Raw genomic sequence first — 23,196 nt, 5'->3', positions numbered from 1 at the left:
TGACTCCTCTCCACTGCCGGGGCGCTCTGGAGCTGGAATGCAGACGGTGGGCAGCCAGTGTAATTACTGTGATTGTTGCCACTCACCCTTCTGACATCGTGAAATCCTCCCAGCACTTCTGACGGAGGAATCGTCTATCCTCTTTGCTCCGAGGAGGGCAGACGGGAATCTCTGCAGGGAGTGTGAGTTATCCAAAGCCTCCGGACCCAGAATGACACTGAACCGTAGCAGTGGGAGGCGCTGCTGACAGAGGAATGACCAGAAGGGAGATGGGGCATAGCCAATTTCCACACTTCTCTGAGCTTTTGAGGCCACTGGGAATGGCTCTTCACCTGAGCCTCAGTTTCCCCTTTGGCTCAGCAGATGCATTAAAGGAGGCAGTTTCCAGAAGCCCCTGGGGTCTCAGAATCCAGAATGACTTGGGATGTTGAAACTGAGTGCTTGAAGAGCACTGAGAGGGGAGGCGGGTCACGGTGCAGAGGGGACGTGGGTCAGCCGGTCAGTCTCGCATGGCCTGGCTGGCCTCCTGCCCGGCTGCCTGTCACCCTCTCCCTCCCAGCTGCCTTCCGCTCTGCCGGTCAGCACCAGCTCCCGTCGGCTGCCAAGGAGGCTGGACTCTCCTTCAGGAAGGGGCAGTTGTCGCCTTGACCTGGGGGGTGGTTGGACAGCATCCAAGGGCCCTGTTGCTGCGGCAACCCTGACCTCTCTGCGGGAACTTTGGGGAGACTGGCCCTGGGGAAGCAACAGATGGAGGATGAGGAAGCAGAGTGATCCCTGGTCCCTGCCTGTCCCTGAAGCCTGGCACCTGTCTGCCTGGATGAGGGGTAAGGCTGAGGTGCCCCCTTGCTGGCGCTGAGTCATGGGCATCCCCCAGGGTCACTGCCTCAGCGCTCTCAGCCCTGCCCCCTCCTGGTCTCCCTCTGAGAAATCCATGACTCACAAATATCCTCCGTCATCCCCAGCCGAGCTCAGGGAGGAGGGAGGAGCCCAGCTGGGGCAGGAGGGGGGTGTCTCCCAGCAAACACACCCATTCCTCCTTCTTCGCACTGGCTGCTGCCCGCCCTGCCCTGCCGCAGGAGATGGGCTGGGAGCCTCCCACGCTCTCCAGCTCACTCTGCATGCAGCCGGGACCAGGGCTGGCAGGTTTAGCCTCTGGGGGTGGATCCTGAGAGGTGGTCCGGCCGCCCGGCCCTGTGCAGGACCCTCCACCTGGCAGCAGGTACCCAAACAAGGGCTGGACAGCAGGGGGGGAAGAGGAATAGTGTGTGAGTGTGGGTGTGTCCATGACTGCACGTGTGACTGCTGGGCGGTAGTGGGTAGGGGTGGTGGTGAAATGGGGAACTGGAGGGTCTTGGTATCTTGGTGGAATGTAGCCCAGATCAGCATGGCTCTGGCGGGGTCTCTAGAGTGGGGATGGATCAACAAGGAGATGCCTGGGAAGGGGCTGGGGCCCAAGGGAGCCCTCTTGGGGCTGCCAGGCATTTTGTACCTGGGGAAACTGAGGCTCAGAGTGGTCCAGTCACTGGGTCTGCTCTCTGGGCTGTGAGATCAGTGCTCCCACTGTCCAGATGGGAGAACCGAGGCTCCGGGAGGGCAGGCAGCTTGCCCAAAGTCACCGAGCACATCCAGGGATGGAAAGGCAGGAACCAAGCCCAGGGAGGAGGCGGTGTTTGAGGGGACTCCTGAGGGCAGCTTTCCTATAGCTGTCCCTGGGGCTGGGTCCGGGGTCCCCACTGAGCCAGGGGCCGCCGTGCTCTGCATCACCAAAGCCAGCTTTGGGAGGAGGTGGTCCCGCAGGGTCTCTGAACATTGAGAGTCCTGGAACCGGTGATAGGCAGATGGGGAAGTGCAGGCTGCCGGCTGAACACCCTGCCCATCGCCACCAGACCTGAGGGCTCCGGCTGCCCGGGACTGATAGGGCTTCCCACCCTGGGCCCCTCGGTGGTTAGAGGCGTGTAGGAAGCTGATGGTTCCTGTCCTCCCCGTTCCCCAACCCGCCTCCCTTGTGTGGTAGAGTTGGGGTCTCCCAGTGCCCAACTTGGATGGGCCTGGTGCTCATTTTACGGAGCGGGGACGAGGGGATGCGTCAAGGCGTCCCATCCCAACGTGGAGCAGCGGTGGCCTGGGGTCCGCTGGCTGGGTAGAAATAACCTTTGTAGCTCCTTCAGCGGACTAAGAAGTTATTTATAGAAGCGTTTATTGAGTGCTTACTGTGCACTCTGTACTCTGCTGGGAACGTGGTCGTGAGTGAGGCAAATAAGATGTCTCAGAACTCGTGAGTGGTCCAAACCCAGAACCAAGTCCCCTGCCCCTCCCAGAGGGTAACCCTGGCAGCACGTTGGCTCCTTGGGGTCAGAGACTGTGTGAGAAGGGGCATCTCTGGGCAATAACGGCCATGGGCTGCCACGCTGGCTCTCCAGAGCCCAGGCAGGGGTCCTGTTGGGGATCCTTTCTGCCAACATCCAGGTGTGGGATGAGCTCTTAGGGCCAGATCTGACCCCTTCTTTGCTGTAGGGACCTGAGATATGGACCCACCTCGGTCACAGCATCGCCATGGCCCCTGCCCTTCCTCTCTTCTGGCCTCAGGAGCTCAGCTGCTAAATGGGTGTGTGGGGTGATCGCAGCTGCCCTGGCTCCTGCAGGCCTGGGGGGCTTGGCTCTGAGGGTGTCAGGGTGACAGAGCGCTCCATGTGTGGTCTGTGACGGACAGGCTGTGTCCCGGCCTGGGCCACTGGGCAGGGGCCAGTCAGCCTGAAGTGACACTTCCTTTTGTCAGGGACACAAACAAAACAGGAGGTGAGATGGAGGCGTGAGATGAGCGGGCTAACAGAGGGCCAGGGAAGAGGACCGGGGAGGCTCTGCAGGCGGCTCTGAGGCTGGGCTTGGGAGACGGCGGGCGGGGAAGGAGCTGATGTCCGTATGAGCACTGTCGGGGGAGTCCAAGTGGAGGAAACTATGTAGGAAAGCATCTGGGGACCAATACAAGCTGGGGACCACGTGGAGGGCAACACCGGACACCTGGCGTGGGTCATTTCATGGGACTTGATGAGCCAGGACAGCAGGTCCCAATCTGATCTGGGGGAGGAACAAGAGGTGGGAGGACTCACCAGGTGGGTGCTCTGTGGGGCTGGGGAGCCAGGCTGCAAACCCAGCAGGACGGAGAGGGCAGGATGGGTTTGCAGTGTGAGGCGGGCCTGGCAGTCCCAGTCTCTGGCTGCTGGGTAAAGGCGTGAGCTCGGGGGTAGTTTCACGTGTGAGGGAGACGAGGGGGAGGGGGTGCCCAGTGGAAGAGAAGGGCAAGAGAGGTGGCAGAGCTGTGGCAGGATTGCTGTGGGGGTTGGCCTCCTGGCAGGGCCCCGAATGACAAAGGTAGGCATGGGATGTGGGCAGGACAGCCATGGAGGGGGCACTGTGGACTGTCCTCCAGCCGGCTGGGATGCGGGTCCCTCCATCCTGCACAAAAGCTGTGTGTAGTGTGGCCTGGGGAGCTGTGCAATGGGCTTCCATGTGGCAGGGCTCCCAGGGAGGCCACGGAGGAGGCCATGGGGCAGTTGGGTGGATGAAGGGAAGACAAGGAAGCGTGACAACAGAGCCTCAAACCCCAGCATCACCTCTTCCCAGACTGGAGCCTGAGCAGGGCTCAGCCCCTGTCCCCATGCTGGGGGTGGCCCTGTGAACCCCGCCTTCTGACTCACAGCAGATGGGGGCATCATGTGAGCAAACCCAGCAGTCAGGGCAGATGGCAAATGGGGGCTGGGCGGGCTGGCACAAAGGGGTCTCTCAAACCGGGTGGGGTGGGGCCCTCAGTCTCCCAGGCCTGCTTTCTCCTGAGCCGTCACTCAGCTGAGACCCTGCCTCTCCTCCTGTCTGTGGTGCCCCATCTGGGGCTCCTGGAGGCCCCCAGGGGAGCCCTGTAGATTCTGGGCTCAGGCCTGGACTGCTGGGTAGAGGGGCCGAGGGTGGGGAAGGAGGAGGAGACACATGTTTTTTTCTGACTACTGCCCCATGCCAGCCTGCCCTGGCAGGAGATCGGCTAAGCCCTAAACTCTCCCTGGTTCCCTGGTGGCTCAGCCTGGACAGGAGCAATCCTGGACCTTTCCTGACCTCAGACTCTGCCAGGCCCTGGGCTCAGTGCCTTGCACACCACACCCACTTTTCAGATGAGGACATTGAGGCAAGGGAGGCTTACCCAGTGAGCAAGCCCACATCTTTGGGGATCCAGAATTTGGGCTCCAGAATTTGGTGGGGAGGGGCTCCTCAGCCGGGCACATGCCCATGTCTCGAAGCCCGCCCCTGTCACTTCCAAATCTACGCGCCTGGCGGGTGACAAGGCCCATGGAGACGGTGAGGCCGGCTTGCTCAGGGAGAATCTCGACTTTGTTTCTCTCTGGTTGTGTGAACACGGGCCCATGCCTCAGTTTCCTCATCTGTAAACTGGATCACAATCACACCTGCTTCAGAGGCTGTTACGAGCCTGAAGCGAGTTGATATAGGAAAGTTTATAGGGCAGCGCCTGCCCCGTGGGAGTGTCAGGTCTTTCTCATTACCTCTTCTGTTGGACAGATGGGTATACTGAGGCCCAGAGCTAACCTGTAATAACTATGAGCACTTCTTCCTGCCCCGGCTACTCCTGGGAGAGCTGCGGCCCCCTGGACGCCAGCGGCGCTCGCTTACCCACCTCCAGCCTGACTCGCGCTTTGCTGAGGAGGGCATCGTGGTGGGCGTCGGGCTCCCGAGCTGGCGCCTGCCGCAGGTTCAGGCAGATCGTGGTATGCTTGGCAGCTCCAGGCAGAGATAAAAGCTCAGTGCCGGGGAGCTGGCATGCTTCCAGGCACCGGTGGACAGGCCTTTCTGCATTAGTGGGAGATGGCATGGCGGGGGAGATGGCCTCACTGTCCAAGAGCCAGCCCAGCCCTGGCAGGCTGAGAAGCGCTGCGGTGAATGGCTCCAGCCTGGCTTCCCAGGCTCAAGGCCACTGCCACCGACTCCGAAACGGGGGACAGCGAGACAGAAAGCCGCCTCTGCCGCCTCCCGGCCCTCTTGCCTCCAGGTCTCCTCCTCCCAGTCCCCCCAGCCTGGATGCTCGAGGCCCACGGGGGAAAGCTGACTTTGGGGAGGAGCTGTGGAGACTCACATTCCTCTGCCAAAGATCCCAGCTTCTCCGGACCCGTTTCCCTGTCTGTAAATGGAGATAACGTTACCACCGCTTTGCAGGGGTGCTGTGAAATTTGGGGTGACAAATGGCTGCAAAGTACGTACCTGGCACCATGCTAGGTCCTGTCTAAACCTCAGCTCAAGGTTTGATCTTCAGGATCATGGGGTCGTTGAGTTAGGTTCAAATCCTCTAAAAGTGACTTTGAGCAAGTGGCAGAAATTTCTCGAAACTTCGTTACTTGGGCTATGAAAGTCTCTGATATCTAAATGCGACCCTGTGGGGATGAACTGAGATTGCCACACGTTGTAGGGGCTCATGAGACGTAGACCCTGTTCCCAGCTGTCCCAGACTTTTGCCTCCCCATCCCCCAGGCAGGCCACCTCCTGGGAGAGGCAGCACGAGGTGGGCTGTTAGGGGTATAGGCTCTGGGGCTGCCTGATTCTGTCCCAGCTCCGCTGGCTGTGTGACCTGGGACAGGTATATTAACCTCTCTGCACCTCATGTTCCTAACTGTAAAAATGAATATGGTAACGGCACCTTGAGGGGGTTACGTGAGCCTCTAGATTTTAAGTGCTGAGTGCAGGGCCAGGCACACCTCAAGTGCTGTTGCCATTGTCCCTTCTGAGCCATGACCAAGCCTTGTTCTTAGAGCGCGTTTGTCCAGAACAATGGCACCATCCTCCCAAGATGTTACTGGGAAAACCACCAATCCTGTGACAGCTTCCCCTTTGGATACGCCCATTACTGGGGTCTTGATCTGCTGGCTCGAGGCATTGTCCAGCCTGGGGCTCCTTTCCTTAAGACCTGAGGCCCAACTCAGGTTTTGGAGTGAGTTGAAGTGACCCTGGGCCTGGGGAGCTGGGCTGGAGCCATTACCAACAGAACGGCTGGCCTGTCCGGGGACCAGAGGCCCCAGCACTGGCCCTGGAGAGGAGACCTGGGTTCCAGGGAGCTGGTTTCCTGGGGCAGCACTGTGCTGTGGTTACTTCTCTGCTGGGTGAGCTCCCGTGGCCCCTGGGAGCTAGGCTGAGCAGCTGACCCCTTCTGGGTCCTTGGCTGAGTCTGGGGCTCAGGGCGTGGCTCAGTGGCTGGCACCCTGGGTCTCGAACCCTGTGGCAGGGGTCAGACAACTGCCCAGACCCACCTGTCTCGATGGTGACAGATGCTAGGGGTCTGGCCGGGGCTGGCCGGGGCCAGGGGCTGGCCGGGGCCCCTGACTCATCTCAGCCCTGTGCCCTCTTGCCCACTGCTCCTCTGCTGTGTCATTATCTGGGCACAGGCCAAACAGTTCAGGGGCGACTCACAGCCCAAACCCCCACCCCTGGGGCACACACTTCCCTGGCTACAAAGACCCTCATTCAATCGTGAGTGCTGCCAGCCCTCTAAGACTTGGAACTTTATCCACATGTCACAGATGAGGAATCAGGCCCTAGGGCTCGGAGCAGTCAGTGGCAGAGCCTGAACCCAGTCTCCTGCCTCTTAGCCCGGGCTTCTCCCCATCATACCACAGATGGCCATTCCCATGACAGGTAGTGAGTTCCCCATCTCTGTTCAAGTGTAGGTGTTCAAGTGTGGCAGGGGAGTTGCAGAGGCAACTTGGGCAGTGCATGGGGCTCCTCTTCACGGCTCCTTCCGGCCCCGAGCTTTGCTAGCCTTGGGGGAGATGGGCACCCAATTCCCACGTTCCCCTTAGTTAAGTCTCTAAGCGACATGTGGGTCGCTCTAGCTGCATCAGGCCATGCCTGTGGGCAGGTGCTGCCTCCATCTAGACACCCTCTTCCTAGCCTGGCCGACTGGCAAGGTTCTTCCAAGGAACTTCCACCATGAATGTCATGAATGCATTTCGGAGCCTCCTGTCCATGTGTAAATAGCTCAGTGGGCTGGATGGGAGGGGGCAGAGGGGAAGAGGAACCCAGCTGCAGAGGACGGGGGTGAGCTGGGAGGGCCTGATGGAGAAGTCAGGAGCGGCAGGACACCCACCTCCCGAGTCTTCTGGGCCCCTTGCTCTCCCTCATCCAACAGGCTCGAACCTGAATAGGGGTGTTCCCGACCCCACGGCACTCCCCCGACCCCCACCTGCCTAGAGCCATGGGCAGTGGGCGAGGCTGGAAGAAACCCTTGTGCACAGCTTCCTCACAGCTGTACTACTGTGGGGGGCTCTACCACCTGGGCGCGCACCCATGGTACTAGGTGCACAGCTGTGTCCTCCCGGTCCCCCCTGCCCGCATCCTGGTGCCCTAGCTGGAGGTGGTGGGAGCTGGAACCGGTACAACACCCTCACCAGCCATGAAGAGGGAGGACAGCCAGTGCGTCTTCATGGAGACCCTGCAGCAGGTGGCAGCATGCCCTAGGGTCCTGTCTCTGTCCCTCCACTTGGGTTTGGGAAACTGGAGTCAGAAGCTGTAGTGACTGTGATCTAAGAAGGAAGGTAGTGTTTGCACACCAAGTGAGCATTGGAGTCAGCAAGGTCTGGCCCCGCCCCTGTTCCTGGGCCTGAGGCTTGGGCCCCTGGCTCGGCCCCTCTGAGCCTCCCTTTCCCCCTCTATGGAGTAGCTGCTGCTGACTCTCCGTGTCAATGCCAGGGCAGGGCCCGCGGTGCCATGCAGGACAATGGAGGCAGCCCAAGGCAAGGAGTGCACCACGCTCCTTTGGATCCAGTTTTACCAGCTCTGTGTTCTGGGCAAGCTCCGTGTCCCTGTGTCCCTGCTATAAAATGGGAATGATCATACCGCCTCATAGAGCAGCAGTGGAAGCGTGGGAGGCCAAGCGCATCTCCTGCGGTTTGCACTTGGGCGTGGCTCCCTTCCCTGCCCCAGCTCCCTCCTGAGTCTCTGCGGACCAGTGCTTGGCACAACCCCCACCCCCAGCTTGCTGGACCCCAGGACCCATGGCCATAGGCACGGGCTCTTTCTCCTCCTTGCTCTATCTTGGAGAGCCCATGGGGAGCCCAGGTAGGAGCTAGGCGTTTGCAGCAACGGGAAAGTGACCCACTCTCATTGGCGGATCTGCTACCTGGGACCCCTTAGAGCTGAACCACAGGAATGGGCCTTCGAGGGTCTTGGAGGTGGTAATTTTGCTTTAATGTAGAGAGAAAATCCAAGGTTCATGCTCACAGGTTCAGATGGAATCTCAGACATCATTAAAACTGGCTGTGGCCCCAGGGGCAGAGGAAAGGCACGGGCTCGCCGGCTTCTGTGCTGCAGGACTTCTCAGAGCCTTTATCAGGAAAGCAGAGGGGAGCTTGCCTACTGTTTCAGGTCCTACCAGGCTACGCACAGTCTGGGAAACCCTTCTCTGGCCAAGCACCCGGGTAGAGGTGTGCGTGCTCCTGCTCCTGTGAAAGTCTGGGGAGTGGAGGTGGCTCAGTGCTCGAACCCCATTCCCCACCCCTCACGTAGCCTGCGTGGCACTTCGGGCTTGGATCTTCTCGATCTTCTACAGATCTATCAGGAATGGCTCCTTTTGAGAACAGGTGTGGAGCCTGCCTGCCCTGGGTTAGAGCCCCAGCTCTGCCTCAGTCATTCATTTATTCATCCTGCAGTCGCGGGCGTCTTCTGTGGACCAGGCCCTGTGCTAGGTACTGAGATGCCGGTGGTGAGGGAGATAGGTGAGACAGTAAAGCTGAGCCAGGGATGACACGTAAGCTGATCGCAGAGTCACATCAGTGTTCAGTGCTGTAAGGGTAACAAATCAAAGTCCCATGGAAGAGAGCGATGGATGCGGTTGGGTGATCACGGAAGGCTTCTCAGAGGAGGGGACATTTGATTGAGACCTGAGAAGGAGGCAGTCAGAGGAAGGGTCCTGGAAAGGATGTGCTACCTTAGGGAAAAGTGCGTGCGAATGCCCTGAGATGTGTCCGGTTGGAAGTCTAGAGAGGCTGGAGTTGGTGACTGCAGGAAGGGAAGGGGTGGCGTCAGGTCGGGGAATGGGAGTAGGCCTGTGGTTACCGGCTCATGATTTCAGCAGTCATGCTGCTCCCGGAGCCTTAGTTCCCTGACTTATAAAATGAGCGTCATCATTTCAGTCCCCGCCTCCACCCCGGTCGGGAATGTTGTCGGTGTGAAGTAAGACACTGCTTTGGGTTTTGGTTCTGGGCATGATGAGCAGGTCTTTTTATTACTACCACAGGTGGATGTTTAGGGACTCTGGGTGGGGCTGGGGAAGCTGTGCCTCTGCTTCTCTGGGTTGCCGCCATCAGGGAGTGCCCAGTGTGTGTAAAGGGCGTGGTGTGCCTCGCCTGTGCCTCCCACTGGGTCCCCTGAGCCGCAGCCCCCTGCCAGCTCCCTTTAAGCGCAGGATCCTTTGATGCCACGGAGACCGCCCTCCAGCCAGCAAGGGCTGCGAGGCTTTCCGGGAGAAGGCTGCCCCAGAGAACAGCAAGTCTTTTCTTTGCTTTCTTTCCTCTTCCTCCGGGGGCCAAAAATAGGGCCTGAATGGGACCCAGCTCTGCGCCTGCAGTGAGACAATAGCGGCCTCCTGACTGAAGCTGCCTCCTGGCTCTGCGCCATGGAGGGGCGGGTGAGGAGGGGAGTTGCAGAGACGCCATCCCCTCGGCCCCAAGCCCCTGCTGCCTTTCCCATGGCCTCTGCCAGAAATTGTCCCAAAGCCCCTTCCTCCCCTGGACTCCCCTTGGAGTGTGATGGCCGGTGGGGTTGCCCGCTTGTGTTCTGAGAAAGCGCTTGAAGCTCGTCCACTGAGACCCTGGGATCTTTTTCGCCCCTGAGCAACCCCACCCTATCAGCCGGGCTGTTGCTTACCTGGATCTGAAAGCCTCGGTGGGGGTTCTAACTCCTGGCTCTCTCCTGCGCCCTGTTTGGGGCACCCCGCGGTTTTTAATGTCCTTTTCCCTTTGATTTAGTGGGTATGAAAAACGTATTAGAGATCAAAGGAATGTGCCTTCTTGGAAGGAAGTGAGCTCCCTGTCACTGGAGGTGATCAAATAAAATCTGGCCAAGCACTGAATGTTGCGGGGAGCTAGGGATTAGTCAGGCGTTACGTGGACAATTGGTCTTGATATCTTCATGTCCCAGGGAATATCTCTGTTTAAATTCTATTTAACATCTTGGATGTGACTTGCTGTAAGCCACCCTTACCAGCTAGGTGGCTTACAGCAAGTCACAGCCCCTGAGCCTCTGTTTTCCCATCTGTAAGGTGGGTCTCATAGGGCCAATCTTGAAGAGTGGGAGAAATGGATCTCCAAAATGTCCAGGGTAGTTCCTGGCACACAGTAGGAGTTTCAGAAGCTCTGCCTCTATTTTCCTCCCTCTCCAGACCGGAAAAAGAGAATCTGAGCTCCTAGCTGCCCCGTTGGGAGTTCTAGAAGGAAGCCAGGAGGAACCTCCAGGCCTAGGGCTAACTCAGAAGGGGGATTCTTGGTAGGCTGTGGCAATCTGGGAAGGCATCCTGGAGGAGGAGTTTTCAGAGATCTATGATGCCCACGTTGTGCTCACAACAGTCAATGTGGGATTAGAGGGTATTCAGCCTGCTTTGAGGCCAGGGCCACAGGCTGGCAGCTTCTAGAAGCAAATCCAGCTACTGTTAGGCATAATTTGATTACTGGGTGGCCCGGACTGGGTTCTAAATAGATTTGATTTAAAAGTCAATATTGACAAACTTGCAGATTTCATGTAAAAACCTGAGGTTCTGCTTCTCTCAAGAAATTGGAAGCTGCGGCAATTTGCGGTCCCGTCGAGACAGGCTCCCGATAAGTCACCGTCCTAAGCCCTGCCCTCTCTCCTGCCAGCTGCCTGTCTGGCCTGGGCAGCGTCTGAGTTGAGGACTTGGGCACAGGACAAGTTACGGAGCCACGTTGCTTTGCTGGGTCTGAGCCGAGCTGTGACGTAGTCCCTGCAGCTGCCAATGGTCACCAGGGCAACGGTTGCTAGGGGCTGCTGTCACCTGCGCCCCTTCTCCCGGGCTGGCGCTGGCTTCTCAGCCTCTCTTCCCTGGCTGTCCCCTTTGTTTGGAGCTCCAGTGAGGGAGCAGTGGCTGGGGCGGCCCAGCTTCAAAGTCTCTGTCCTCTTGAAAAGAGGTGGGGGACATTGACCCACCAGCAAAGGAGAAGCCCTCGTCTGCCATGCACATTCTTAATGTAGAGACAGTAAGTTCACCTGACGCCACAAAGGAGTTCAGGTACGATTCTCCCGCCCCCTCCCCCTCCTCCCTGTCCCTGTCACTCCTGCTCCCTCCCCCCGCTATCCCACCTCTCCCGTCTTCCTCCTTCACTCCCCTTCCCCCCCAGCTCCCCTCGTTCCCCCCCATCCCTTCCCCCTTTATCTTTTTCCATTCCCCTCCATCTCCCTTCTCCCCAACATTGATGGAGTAGCCGGTGGGTGGGGTGGCACTAGGGACTGTGGGGGGTGGTCACAGATGGTACTTCAAGGGACTTAGACAGTTAAAGACAGCAGTTTCAACTACAAGGAAGTGGTTGGGGGTGAGAGCTCCACACCCCTCCCTTCAGTGCAACCCTTCCTGAAGATTCTTTTGGGTCACTGGGCTGCACCCCCGGGGATCAGAAACGAGCCTCCCAGGCCGTGAGTGACCTGGAAGTGCAGTGGAGCTGCAATCCAATCCAAGCTCATCTGGGTGAGGTCCCATGCACCCCCTGATCTGGGCCCTTGGAGGGATGGCGTCCTGGTGAACCCATGGAAATCCGTTGCTGGGAGCTTTCTTTACTGTGACTTTTCAGTAGAGTCAGGTAAGTTCAGGAGGGAAACACACTTCGAGATGAACAGCGTGTATTGTGGAGCCGGCCCTGGGGTTCGCATCCAGCCTTTGTTACTTGCTAGCTGTGTGACCTCGGGCAGGTAACTTGACCTTCCTGGGCCTCGCTGGCCTTATTTGCGGGGTGGGCATCATGGTACTTACCTCAAGGGTTTTGAGGAGGCTTAAATGAGTCAACATGTGTAAAGAGCTCACAATCCTGTCTTGCATGTTCAAAGAGCTTAATGACCACAGTTGTGTCGCTGGAGGCGGTGAGCACCCCACCCGCGGTGTGTGCAACTCCTGATGCTCAGTGATGCCGTGCTTCGTGCTTCGTGCTCAGGAGCTGGGATGGAACTCAGTGCTTCCCCTTCCCTTCCCCGGACGGGGTCCAGGCGCAGCCAGGCTCGGGCCGCCAGCCAGCCGTGGCAAGGGAGAACTGTGTCCTACCCAGCCTACTTAGTCGGAGAGGGTGCGCTCAGGATCCGGGACCCGGGGGAGGAGGAGAAGAAAAGAAAGGGAGGATTGCTGGCTGGCCTGGGGAATGCTAAGTGTCCTGGGCTCCAAAGATGGGAGTTTTGCCAGACGTGGGGTAGCTGGACTGCCTCCCTGAGAAAACCAGGAGGGAGGTGACTGGGCTGACCTTGCGGGTCTGGCCTTGGGCAACGTGGGAATGCAGATGGGGAAGGGGAACTTCAGCCAGACAGCCGAGGTCCGACTGTGGTTTGAGAGGGAGAGAGTCTGGCCAGGGCAGGGGACATGGCTGGCATCCTCTTTGCCCCTCACTGCCAGCTCGGAGGTAAGCTCTGCTCTTCCGCTCTTCCTTGTAGGCCTCCTGAAGCCTGCAGACCTGGAGGGCTCTGGCTCTAGAGAAGGCGGGCGGGGGACAGGTATCAGAGTCGCCCACTTGACAGAGGAGGAAATAAGGCCCAGAGAAGGGGCAGGCTGACCCCAAGCTTCCAGGTGGCTGCAGAGCTCCTCTGAACCTTATGCCGCTGCTCCAGGTGCTGTGTTCCCTGGGCAGGTGCTGACTGGTGTGTGCCCTGGGCCCAGGAGGCTGGCCTCAGCAGCGCCCTGGAGAAGGCCAGGTGGAGACGTGGCCATGAGCCTCTGCCTGGATGCAGACCGCCCCAGGAGCATGCGCTGGGCAGGCCTGGCACCAGAGTCCAACTGCTGGCTCTTTGGCTCTTTGAAGTCCCTTCAAAACAGGCTGGTGTCCCCAGTGCCTTTCTATCCCTGCTTCTCCTTTAGGTTCCAAGTCTCTTCAATCAATTCTAAAAGTCTTTTTTTTTTTTTTTTTTTTTTTTTTTTTTGAGACAGGGTCTCACTCTGTCACCCAGGCTGGAGTGCAGTGGCACCATCTCAATTCATTGTAACCTCTGCCTCCCGTGTTCAAGTGATTCTCATGCCTCAGCCTCCCAGGTACCTAGGATTACAGACATGTGCCACCATGCCCAGCTAATTTTTTTTTTTTTTTTATATATATAATGGGGTTTCACTGTGTTGTTCAGGCTGGTCGCAAACTCCTGGCCTCAAGTGATCTGCCCACCTTGGCTTCCCAAAGTGCTGGGATTACAGGAGTCAGTCGCCGTGGCTGGCCTCCAAAATTCTTCTTTTTTTTTTTTTTAAATTTGTTTTTAGAAACGAGGTCTCACTCTGTCATCCAGGCTAGAATGCCGTGGTGTGATCATAGCTCACTGCAGCCTCAAACTCCTGGGCTCAAACAATCTTCCCCCCTCAGCCTTCCAGGTAGCTGGTACTGTAGGCACACGCTGCAGCGCTGGCTTCGGCTCCACGATTCTAAGAGGCTTTGCTTCCTAGCTCCTAAAACTCCGACATCCTCATATTTTCTCTCTTCTCCAACATCCTGAGTGTCTAAGCTGCTTGCAATGAAGCCACAGGCCCAGCTGGCCACGGCTGGCTTTAATGGAATGGCCCACCTGGGGACAGGCCTGGCAGTGCCCTCTTCCCATAAGCTGGTGCCACTGGCCTAAGGGAGGTGGGATAGGCCCGAATATACCCCAGACTCACCGGGGACCTCTTTCCTGGAAGTGTCAGGGACAATGATGAGTGGCCCTGGGGAACACTGCAGCCTGCGTGTAACTCCTGTAGCTCATCTCATGCTCGCTAATGACCTTCGGGACAGCTCAAAGGGGAAGAGAGGGGAGCGGGCTGGAGGTGCTGGCAGGCTTCTGTGTGGCATCAAGATTTCTGAGCTTTTTTTCCGTGTTGCTAACGGGTGTCCCTGCAAAAAAGGCTCTACCCTCATGTTGGGCTGGGAAACTGCCCAACCAAGAGTTACGGGTTTCTTTCCTGCAGGACTTATCAGAGCCTTGGATATGCTAATATACAAGAGAAAGTAGGGCCCACAAGCATTTCTCTAATTCGGGAACTAGTGTTCCCTGAAAGTGCTTTGGCAAGCTATCTCATGGTGAATATGGGGAGCCTGAGTCCCAGAGAAGAGAAAGAACTCAGTAGTACACAATGGCTAAAAGCATGGGCTTGGAGGTTAGGCTGAATTTGAGTCCTGGCTGACTACTTATTTGCTGTGTGGTCTTGGGCGTTACTTAATGTCTTTGGGCTTCGGTTTCCGTAATTTATTTTTTTTCAGTCAGAGTCTCACTCTGTCGCCCAGGCTGGAGTGCAATGGCGCAATCTCGGCTCACCACAACCTGTCTCCCTGGTTCAAGCAATTCTCCTGCCTTAGCCTCCCGAGTAGCTGGGATTACAGGCATGTGCCACCATGCCCAGCTAATTTTGTATTTTTAGTAGACCCGGGGCTTCTCCATGTTGGTCAGGGTGGTCTCAAACTCCCGAACTCAGGTGGTCCGCCTGCTTTGGCCACCCAAAGTACTGGGATTACAGGCGTGAGCCACGGTGCCCGGCCTCCTGGCCTTTAAAGAGGGGGCACTGATAGCATTTGCTTCACCAGGTTGTACGAGATTGCCTGACCCATGGGCTCTGCTCACAGGGTTATCGTGAAGATTGAACAATTAATTTTTGCCAAGTGCTTTGCAGGATGCCAGCGGCTAAGGGAGAACTTGGTGAGTGGAAGCTGTTATCCTCCCTCTGCTCCTAGAATCTCCCGGATTCCAAGGCCCTTTGCATTGCCCAGATAAGACCCTGTTTAGTCTCACTCATCTGGTGTCCTGCCAGGTACCATGGGGCCCGGGAGGATGTGGGGTTTGAGGCCCAGGGCACCGGGACTCTCGCAGATGTGTACAAGGCTGCCATCACAGGGAGGAGGACAGTGTGTGCAAAGGCTTGGAGGTAGGAGCGCCCAAGGCCACGTTCCGTCCTGGCTAGGTGACTATACATTGGCTTCTCGGAGGCCTCTTAAGCAAATGCCCAGTTCCACATATGGGAGACAGCAGGGTGGCTGACTTTGGACCACTGGCTGTCTGGGAGGACTCAGAGTCCCTGCCATGCCCTCCCAGGCTGGCAGGGAATGCCCCAACCTCTTCCCTTTCTCAGTCTCCCCATAGGGTGTGTCTGGGCAGGCAGAGGGAGTTGTGGCCCAAGGACTTGGGTAGAGCAGAAGCCATGGGGACAGTGAGGCCTGAGCTGGTGGCGTGGGGAGCAGGGGGGCGTCCAGCAGGTCTGGTGAAAGAATTCGAGCCTCACCCTGGGCAGTGAGAGGGCCAGACCTGGGCACCCGCCAGCCTCTGAGGCAGGCAGCTTGCTTCGTTTTGTTCTCTTTATTGTAGGAAAATTCCTGAAAACTGAAGTCACTCTGCTTCCCCCAGTGATCCTGGAACACCCCTGTTGGGGGAGTCTCTGCGATCACCTCACTTGGGCTGCAGCCACCCCATCTGGGGAGTTGAAATGGTGGGGAGTGGTTCGGCCTTTGGAGGCTGTTACCCCAGGACCCGGGTGCGGCTGAGGAGTAGGGTGGGCCCTGGGTCCTACCTGGGTCTGACGGGGGCGTTTCCTTTGAGCTGTTGGGTACATGCTATTTCCAAGTAAGATTTACTTTTATAAAAAAAAGTTTGGAAACCGTTGGAGGAAGGGTCCTCCCAGCCCACACCTCGCCCTCCATGGAGGAAACACCTGCCGGAGCCCTGCTCTTGGCTCTGCGCCCTGCCTGCCCCGTGCCCTGCCCGCCTTTGAAGTCTGAGTGGCTCCCTCATTCCTCCTCTGTGGAGCTGACCTGCCCAGGTCCCAGACTTCTCTCGCATTCTCTTCCTGGCCCCCTGCATCCCTTCGTATGCACTTGCACACACACTCATGCACAGACTCACACACATGCACACTCACGCACAGGCACACGCACTCATGCACAGACACACACACATGCACACTCATGCACAGGCACACATGCACAGGCACACGCACATGCACACTCATGCACAGGCGCATGCACTCATACACAGACACATGCACACTCATGCACAGGCACACTCATGCACACATGCACAGGCACACACACTCATGCACACTCATGCACACTCATGCACACTCATGCACACTCATGCACAGGCACAGGCACACTCGGGCACACATGCACGGGCACACATGCACACTCATGCACAGGCACACACACTCAAGCACCCTCATGCACAGACTCACATGCACACGCATTCATGCACACACATGCACACCCACAGGCCTGTGTAACTCGCAGGAGTTCATCCTCACCCCGCCCCCAATCCCTTGGGCCAAATCCTTGCTTCCAAAGGTTCAGCAGCTCCGTCTTGTGCCCCAGCAGCCCACAGGAGGGCAGCTGCGATGGGAGGGGAGCTGGGGCCGTGGCAGCTGGGCTGGGGCTCCCCCTCTGCCTCTCCCAGCGAGGGCCCACTTGAGCGGAAGGCCTCCAGGTGGCCAGGACCAGGCTGGAACCTAGAGAACGCCTCCGGAGCTCCCCTCCCACCACTTCTCCCCCACCCAATGCCCACTCTTCTCCCAGTGTCTTTCAGGAGGCTCCTTCCAGGGCCCCGCTAAATGCTGGGGGAACCACAGAGAAGCCCGACAGGTCCACGTCACAGGGCAGGGAAATGTGGGGGAAGCCACAGGGGAAGCCACAGAGGAACCAGGCGGGTCCGCCTCACAGGGCAGGGAAAAGGCGCTGCTGGGAGGAGGGCTGCCCTGGCCCCCAGTCCAGGCCCTGCCATCTAGCAGCTGAGGGTTGCAGGCTGGTCCCTCCCCTCTGTGACCATCTCTAAACCTGCTGGTACCTATCCCCGGTTCATAAACCCGCGGTTCCCAAGCCTGCAGTACATCCATCAGCAAGATGTTTGTTAGAGCCTGGCTCCCAAGCTCACCCCATCAGACACTCTGTGGGCCGGGCCTGTGAATCTGCCTTTTAGCACAATCCCAGAGGGAGGTCTGACCCACAGGCAGGCTTGGGAGCCTCCGATGTGAGCGTCTGTGGCAATGCAGGGTGGGGGGCATGTTGTGCTGAGGGTGGGTCTCTGCCGGCAGGAACACCGGTTAATTTTGGTGAGGAATGGACGGGCGGGTGAGGCTTCATGGGGAGGGCTTGTCTCAGCTCGTCTCAAAGATGAGTGGAATGTGACAGGGCTAGGTGCTATCCAAAGCAAAGGGACAGAAAGGGGCAAAGGTCTGGTGGGGGGGATGCCTGGCTCAGGGGTGGGCAGTGGCCTCTGTGTGTAAAGGGAATTCGGAAGCAGTGGGGGGCCAGGTTCAGGAGTCTTCCTGGCAGGAGGCGGCGGAGAGGTGCCTGCCCAGGAGGGTTAATCCCAGAGCCATCCAGGTCCGGTCCACTCAACTTCCATCTCCATCCTCCGAGGAAATGGGTTTTCCAGGAGCTGGGCCTGGCAGCGGTGACTCATGGCTCCACACGGAAGTGACTCAGGCCACCCCCCACCGCCGGGAGAAAGTGAGCTATGGGTTCCCCCCTGCCCACCGTGCAGAGGGACAAGGCTGAGCCGGAACTGGAGCTGGAGCCCTGGGGGATGGGCTGGGGGTGGGGTGGGGTCTCAGCTCAGACAAACCCTGGCCATGCTGCACTCTGCTAGATCCTTGGGGAACCCCGTCATGTGGCCCCCATTGTGTCAGGCTGGGCCAGGCTGTTCTGTCCTGTGCATGTTTACGGAAGGTCTGAGGTCAAAAGCGGCCGCTCTGGAGGGCCCGCGGGGGGTGCTGGGGGCTTTCCTGGGCCTTGGCCCCAGCGCTCTGTTTCCAGGCTGGATTCTCTGTGCTGCTCCTCTCCTTCCCTTCGGGGGGCTTCTAAAGCCAGGGGGTCGGGGAGGACGTGCATCTCTGGGGCCTTTACCAGTGCCAGCTCTACAAGGACGGGGAGGCTCAGGCCTAAGCCCACGTGACCTGAGAACACACAGCCTTCCCCAGCCTCAGTGTTCGCGTCTGTAAAATGGTAGCAGTTGGACCCGAATTACAGGATGGTTCTGAGAGAGTTTGGTGTGACAATGTGGACGTCACCACTGACGTGATCATTGTAGGGGTGTTGCCAGACTACCCCCTGCTCAGCTGCCCCCTCTGGCTCCCTGGGAGCCGAGACAAGGCCCTTGCCTTCGGGACCGTGGTTGGCACTGCGCGCGATGACAGGCCCTGTAGCACTGGGGTTCCGAAGCTCCAGAGGCTGAGACGGCTCCGGTCCCAGGAGTCTGTGTGGAGGCTCAGGCTACATCCCTGGCGCCTGGGGGGGTGTGTGGGCAGGTGGCAGGTGTGCACGTGGAGCTAACCTGGACGGGTGGCAGAGGCAGGGGTGAAGGAGGGGCCCTAAGCAGACGAGCGGGATGGTGCCCTCCCCCTGCCCAATCTGCATGGCGACTCTCTTGTCCCCAGCCCAGCTCTCCGGCCTCCAGGGGCTTCTGGAGGAGGGAAGTTTTCTGGGTGGGGTTTCAGCCTTCCACTGGACTCCCGGAAAGGAAACTTCATGCAGTAAGAATTTCCCCTCAAGGTGCTCCAGTGGGTGAGCTGGCTGCTAGGGGTGGCACGGAAGAGCGGGGAACAGGGAGGAGGGGCCTGTGACAGGCCCAGGGGGCCGAGTTAGGAGCAGGCATGAACTGGTTAGAAAGCATGGAGTTACTTAGCGGAGATTCCTGGCCCCTGCCTCTAAGCCCTTTACAGGTATCAATTCATATAATTCTCACAGTGACATTTGAAGTGAGCTTGATTTCTGTACTCTTCTTTACAAGTGAGGAAAGCGAGGCCCAGAGAGGGTGAGTAACTAGCCCAAGGACACACAGCTAGTGAGCGAGTCAGGATTTGAACCCAGGCTGTCTGGCTCTAGAGTCTACCCCGTGGGTTAAAGGAAGCCAGGCAGCTCTTCCCCCTCAAACCTCAAGCACATCGATGGGGCCAGATCTGTCCACCTTGGAGTAGTTGTTCAAACAGCTGAGGTGGAGTGGGGATGGCTCAGGAAGTGGTGGGGACAGTTGGTCCCTTGTGGGCGTCTGGATTTCTTCCATGGCATCCCATGTGGGTGCTGCTTCACTTGTTTCCTTCCAGTGATGGGGAGCTCACTACCTGTACTCCCTCCCTTATTCTCAAGGGTCAATCCAGGAGGGCTAACGTGAGGCAGTGGTTCGGACTGACTTTGAAGGTCAGTGAGCCAGGGAGATGCATGGATTCTGGTCAGTTCCCGCCTTGCTTGCTGTGTGACCTTGAGAGGCCACTGGCCCTCCTTGGGCCTTAGATCCAAATTCTCCAAATGATTCGTCAGCTTCGAGTTTACAGGTGGAGAGTTGTGGTAGCAGTGAGGGCTGCTTGGAGGAAGTGGCATTTGGACTGACAACCGGGGGGACAGCAACAGAGACTGACAGGAAGCAGAAGGAAAGAGGGGGTCTGGGAGGGACGTGTCCCTGTCCCCGGATGTTGTTTCCTTCTGCTGGCTGGAGGTGGCAGGAGGCAGTTTCAAAAGGAATCAACATGGTGAGAGAAGACGCAGCGAAACCTTACAAATCACAACCTGGGAAACGGCGCCCCTCCCTAAAACGCCTTCCAAATCCTTCTTCCCAAAGGGTCCTGTGATGCCGTCGGGGCAGATGTTGAGCCTGTCTGACGTACGCCTGAACGGCAAGGCCTGAGAAACTGGGGTTCCATTCCACATGGTGGGACGCAGGGGATTGGCTCTCGACTGAAGGGGCCAGGTTTGCTCGAGGGAGGACTGGCTTAGGAAGGAGATATTCATCTCCTGCCTGGGACACCCCTCCCTTTAAGGCTGCCCTCAATGATTCAGTTCCAAAGCCACCTCTTCCTGAAAGTCCTCCTTGGTTTCTCTCAAACTCATACTCTGTGTGTATTCTCTGGCTTGTGGCCAGTGAGTTCCTCTGTCCCTGCAGCCAGCTGCCATACCACACAGGATGAGGTTGCCTGTCTGTGAGCCCCCAGCTTTGCCACAGGGCCAGCTGGCTGTAGGGAGCGCCACGCCTCCTGGCAACTCTACAAATGCCAGCGCCGCAGGTTCCCCCGCCAGGCACTACACTCCTGACCAGGCAGGGAAAGTCCCTGGCCTCGGGAGCATTTTGGAGCAAGTCATTTGACCTCTGGGCCTCAGTTTCTCCATCTGTGCAATGGACCAACAGCAGTACCCACTTCGTAGGGTTGGAGTGAGAATCGGGGCAGAGGTGCAGAGGTGGGACAGGTCAACACAGAGGCTGGCAGATAGCAGGCGCTCAGTTAATAGAGAGCTCGGAGGGTCAGATGTGCCCCATCCATGCCAAGTCAGGGCAATAGCAAGTCCCGGTCCTCAGTGGAGACCGTGGTTCCTTTACTCCGGGCCCGGGGAAATGCCTCCCCCTGGCGGTCATGATAGGAAGCGCCCTTCCCTTCTGGCTCCTGAAGAGGGCGCCGTTGATCCTTTGTAGTCACTCACTCCCCGTCCCCACAGCGTTTATCCAGCAACCTCTCTGTACCCCTGGCCCTGCTCACAGAGATGGATCAGGGGCTACCTGGCTGACGGAGGAGGAGGGAACTGACTGTGGAGGGAGTTGAGGAGGGCTTCCTGGAGGAGGTGTCCTCTGAGCTAAGTCTCAGGAATGACGATAGGGAGGTAGCTGGGGAGAACTCTGGTAGCCCCCTTTTTTCCGTGTTCCCTCCAGGCATGGAGGGGCAAGGTGGTGGAGGTTCCAAGTGGAACCCTCACCACCAGATTCTAGACAAGATCAACAGGTCACTCTGGGTCCAGGAGAGAGGCATTGTGGTTAGCCCGATTTTGAGTGACTTACACAAGGTCCTGCAGCAGGCAAAAGGTGGAACTGGAACTCAGCTGGACTCTGGACAGCCACCACCTCTTTTCTTTTTTTTCCAGCAGGGTTTCACTCTGCCACCCAGGCTGGATTGCAGTGGCGCGGTCATAGTTCACTGCAGCCTTGACTTCCTGGGCTCAAGTGATCCTGCCACCTCAGCCTCTCTAGTAGCTGGTACCACAGGCATGCACCACCACACCTGGCTCATTTTGTTTATTTATTGTAGAGATGGGGGTCTCACTATGTTGTCCAGGCTGGTCTGAATGCCTATGCTCAAGTGATCCTCCTTTCTCGGCCTCCCAAAGTGCTGGGATTACAGGCATGAGCCACCACGCCCAGCCCCACTGCCTCTCAAAGATCAGCTCTGGCCGCTCTGGGGAGGTCCACGGGCTATTTTCCACCTCACCTCCCGCATCCATGCGACGCTGGCCTCCTCTTCTGCAGGACCAGCCCGACCCCCACACAGTCTAGACTCCCAGCTAACACTCCTGGCCTCTTCCAGGTGGTGACTTCCAAGAGTGACTTCGTGGGAGGAGGATGACTACCCAGTGGCTCCTGCAGAGGCCACTGCTCCTGCTGAGTCTGCTCTTCCTGGTCCAAGGCAGGTCTTCCCAGGGGTGCCCCGGGGCTGTTGGGACTTATGTTAACATGCCTCTGTGCCTAGGGTGGCTGCCAGCACTCCTTTAGGCGGGTACAGCTCAGCTAGTGAGGGTACCTTGGAGAAAAGAAGACACTCCTTCCTTTTGGTAGACGCAGCCCTGCCGTGCACAGCTCAGGGAATGGAACATGGATGGGACACTGCCCTGCTCGCCTTTGCAGCCAGAGCATTTTTGTGCAGTGTACCACCTGCACAACTGTCTGTGGCAGCCATGGCCTCATTAAATTACTTCCTTGCTGCCAAAAATTTGTTTTGCCTTTGAAATTACTATTCGTTTTCGGTTTCCTCTTTTTACATTTTGATGCTGGTAAGTTTTGAGTGGGAAAGACTAACACATTTTTGTAGACCCTTGGAATGTGTGTGAGTCTCAGGCTCCAGGTTCACATGTTCTCAGCCCAAGGCCTGTCCCCTTCCCTGCTTCTGCTCAGCCCCTGCCGCGGGGTGCCATCTGCAGCCTCTGTCTCCTCAGGTGCCCACGGCAGGGGCCACAGGGAAGACTTCCGCTTCTGCGGCCAGCGGAACCAGACACACAGGAGCAGCCTCCACTACAAACCCACGCCAGACCTGCGCATCTCCATCGAGAACTCCGAGGAGGCCCTCACAGTCCACGCCCCCTTCCCGGCAGCCCACCCTGCTTCCCGATCCTTCCCCGAACCCAGGGGCCTCTACCACTTCTGCCTCTACTGGAACCGCCACGCTGGGAGATTGCATCTTGTCTATGGCAAGCATGACTTCCTGCTGAGCGACAAAGCCTCTAGCCTCCTCTGCTTCCAGCACCAGGAGGAGAGCCTGGCCCCGGGTCTCCCGCTGTTCGCCACCTCTGTCACCTCCTGGTGGAGCCCTCAGAACATCAGCCTGCCCAGTGCCGCCAGGTTCACCTTCACCTTCCACAGTAAGGCAACTTCCAGGCAGAGGGAACAACTGGGCAGTGGTCCGGGGGCAGGGAAGGCAAAATGCAAAGTGGGCTGGGCTCGCAACGTCAGATCGTGAAGCTTGGGCTTTACTCACAGGCACTGGGGAGCCATCGAAGGTGTCTGAGGAGGGGAGGAGAGTGATCCAAGTGCTTGGATTACAGGCATGAACCACCGCGCCTAGCCCCACTGTCCCTTGATGGTTACTTTGTGGGCAGGCAAGGGTGAGGATGGAGGGGCAAGGGTCCATCCTGAGGCTGCAGAGGAGGTCTTGGTGAAGGAGGATGAGGTCTGAACAGGGTGGGAGAGCAGAGACCGGAGACGGAGTGAAGATCAAGGAAGAATTCTTCCTCAGCGTCTGTGTAGACTGTTTATTTCCATTTCACAGAGGAGGAAACGGGCACAGAGAGGCTGCCCACAGGTGCACAGCTAGCCAATGGGGGAGCCAGGATTTGAACCCAGCAGCTGATTGGAGGGGAGTGGGGGGTCAAGGTGGAGCATGAGAGGTGAAAGGTCAGGAGAGCAGTGGGGCAGGGCTGACTCTGAGGTCCAGAAGCTGCGTCTTCGCCCTGGAGTGTGGCAGGTACCATGTGGCCACTA

The 23,196-nt window shown here is 58.1% G+C and overlaps 1 protein-coding gene across 9 annotated transcripts in view; it reads left to right on the top strand.

The window, feature by feature from the left end:
* Positions 1-23,196, top strand: part of ADGRG1 (adhesion G protein-coupled receptor G1) — a 45,204-nt gene that overhangs the window by 8,247 nt on the left and 13,761 nt on the right. For 4 of the 9 annotated variants that reach the window (XM_010331347.3, XM_039475551.2, XM_039475560.2 and 1 more), the window contains 2 exons: positions 21,530-21,628; positions 22,155-22,577. In XM_010331347.3, coding sequence (XP_010329649.1) covers positions 21,565-21,628; positions 22,155-22,577 — 487 coding nt within the window. In that variant the 5' untranslated portion in view covers positions 21,530-21,564. Of the gene's footprint in view, positions 1-595; positions 825-846; positions 1,220-10,286; positions 11,288-11,756; positions 11,853-21,529; positions 21,629-22,154; positions 22,578-23,196 lie in introns of those variants that run through there. The other 5 variants (XM_003943491.4, XM_010331346.3, XM_074402329.1 and 2 more) reach the window with 4 other exon arrangements.

This window comes from Saimiri boliviensis, chromosome 1, assembly GCF_048565385.1.
Source record: "Saimiri boliviensis isolate mSaiBol1 chromosome 1, mSaiBol1.pri, whole genome shotgun sequence".
NCBI lineage: Eukaryota > Metazoa > Chordata > Mammalia > Primates > Cebidae > Saimiri > Saimiri boliviensis.
Note: the sequence above shows the minus strand (reverse complement) of the source record. Positions and strands in the feature narration are given on the sequence as shown.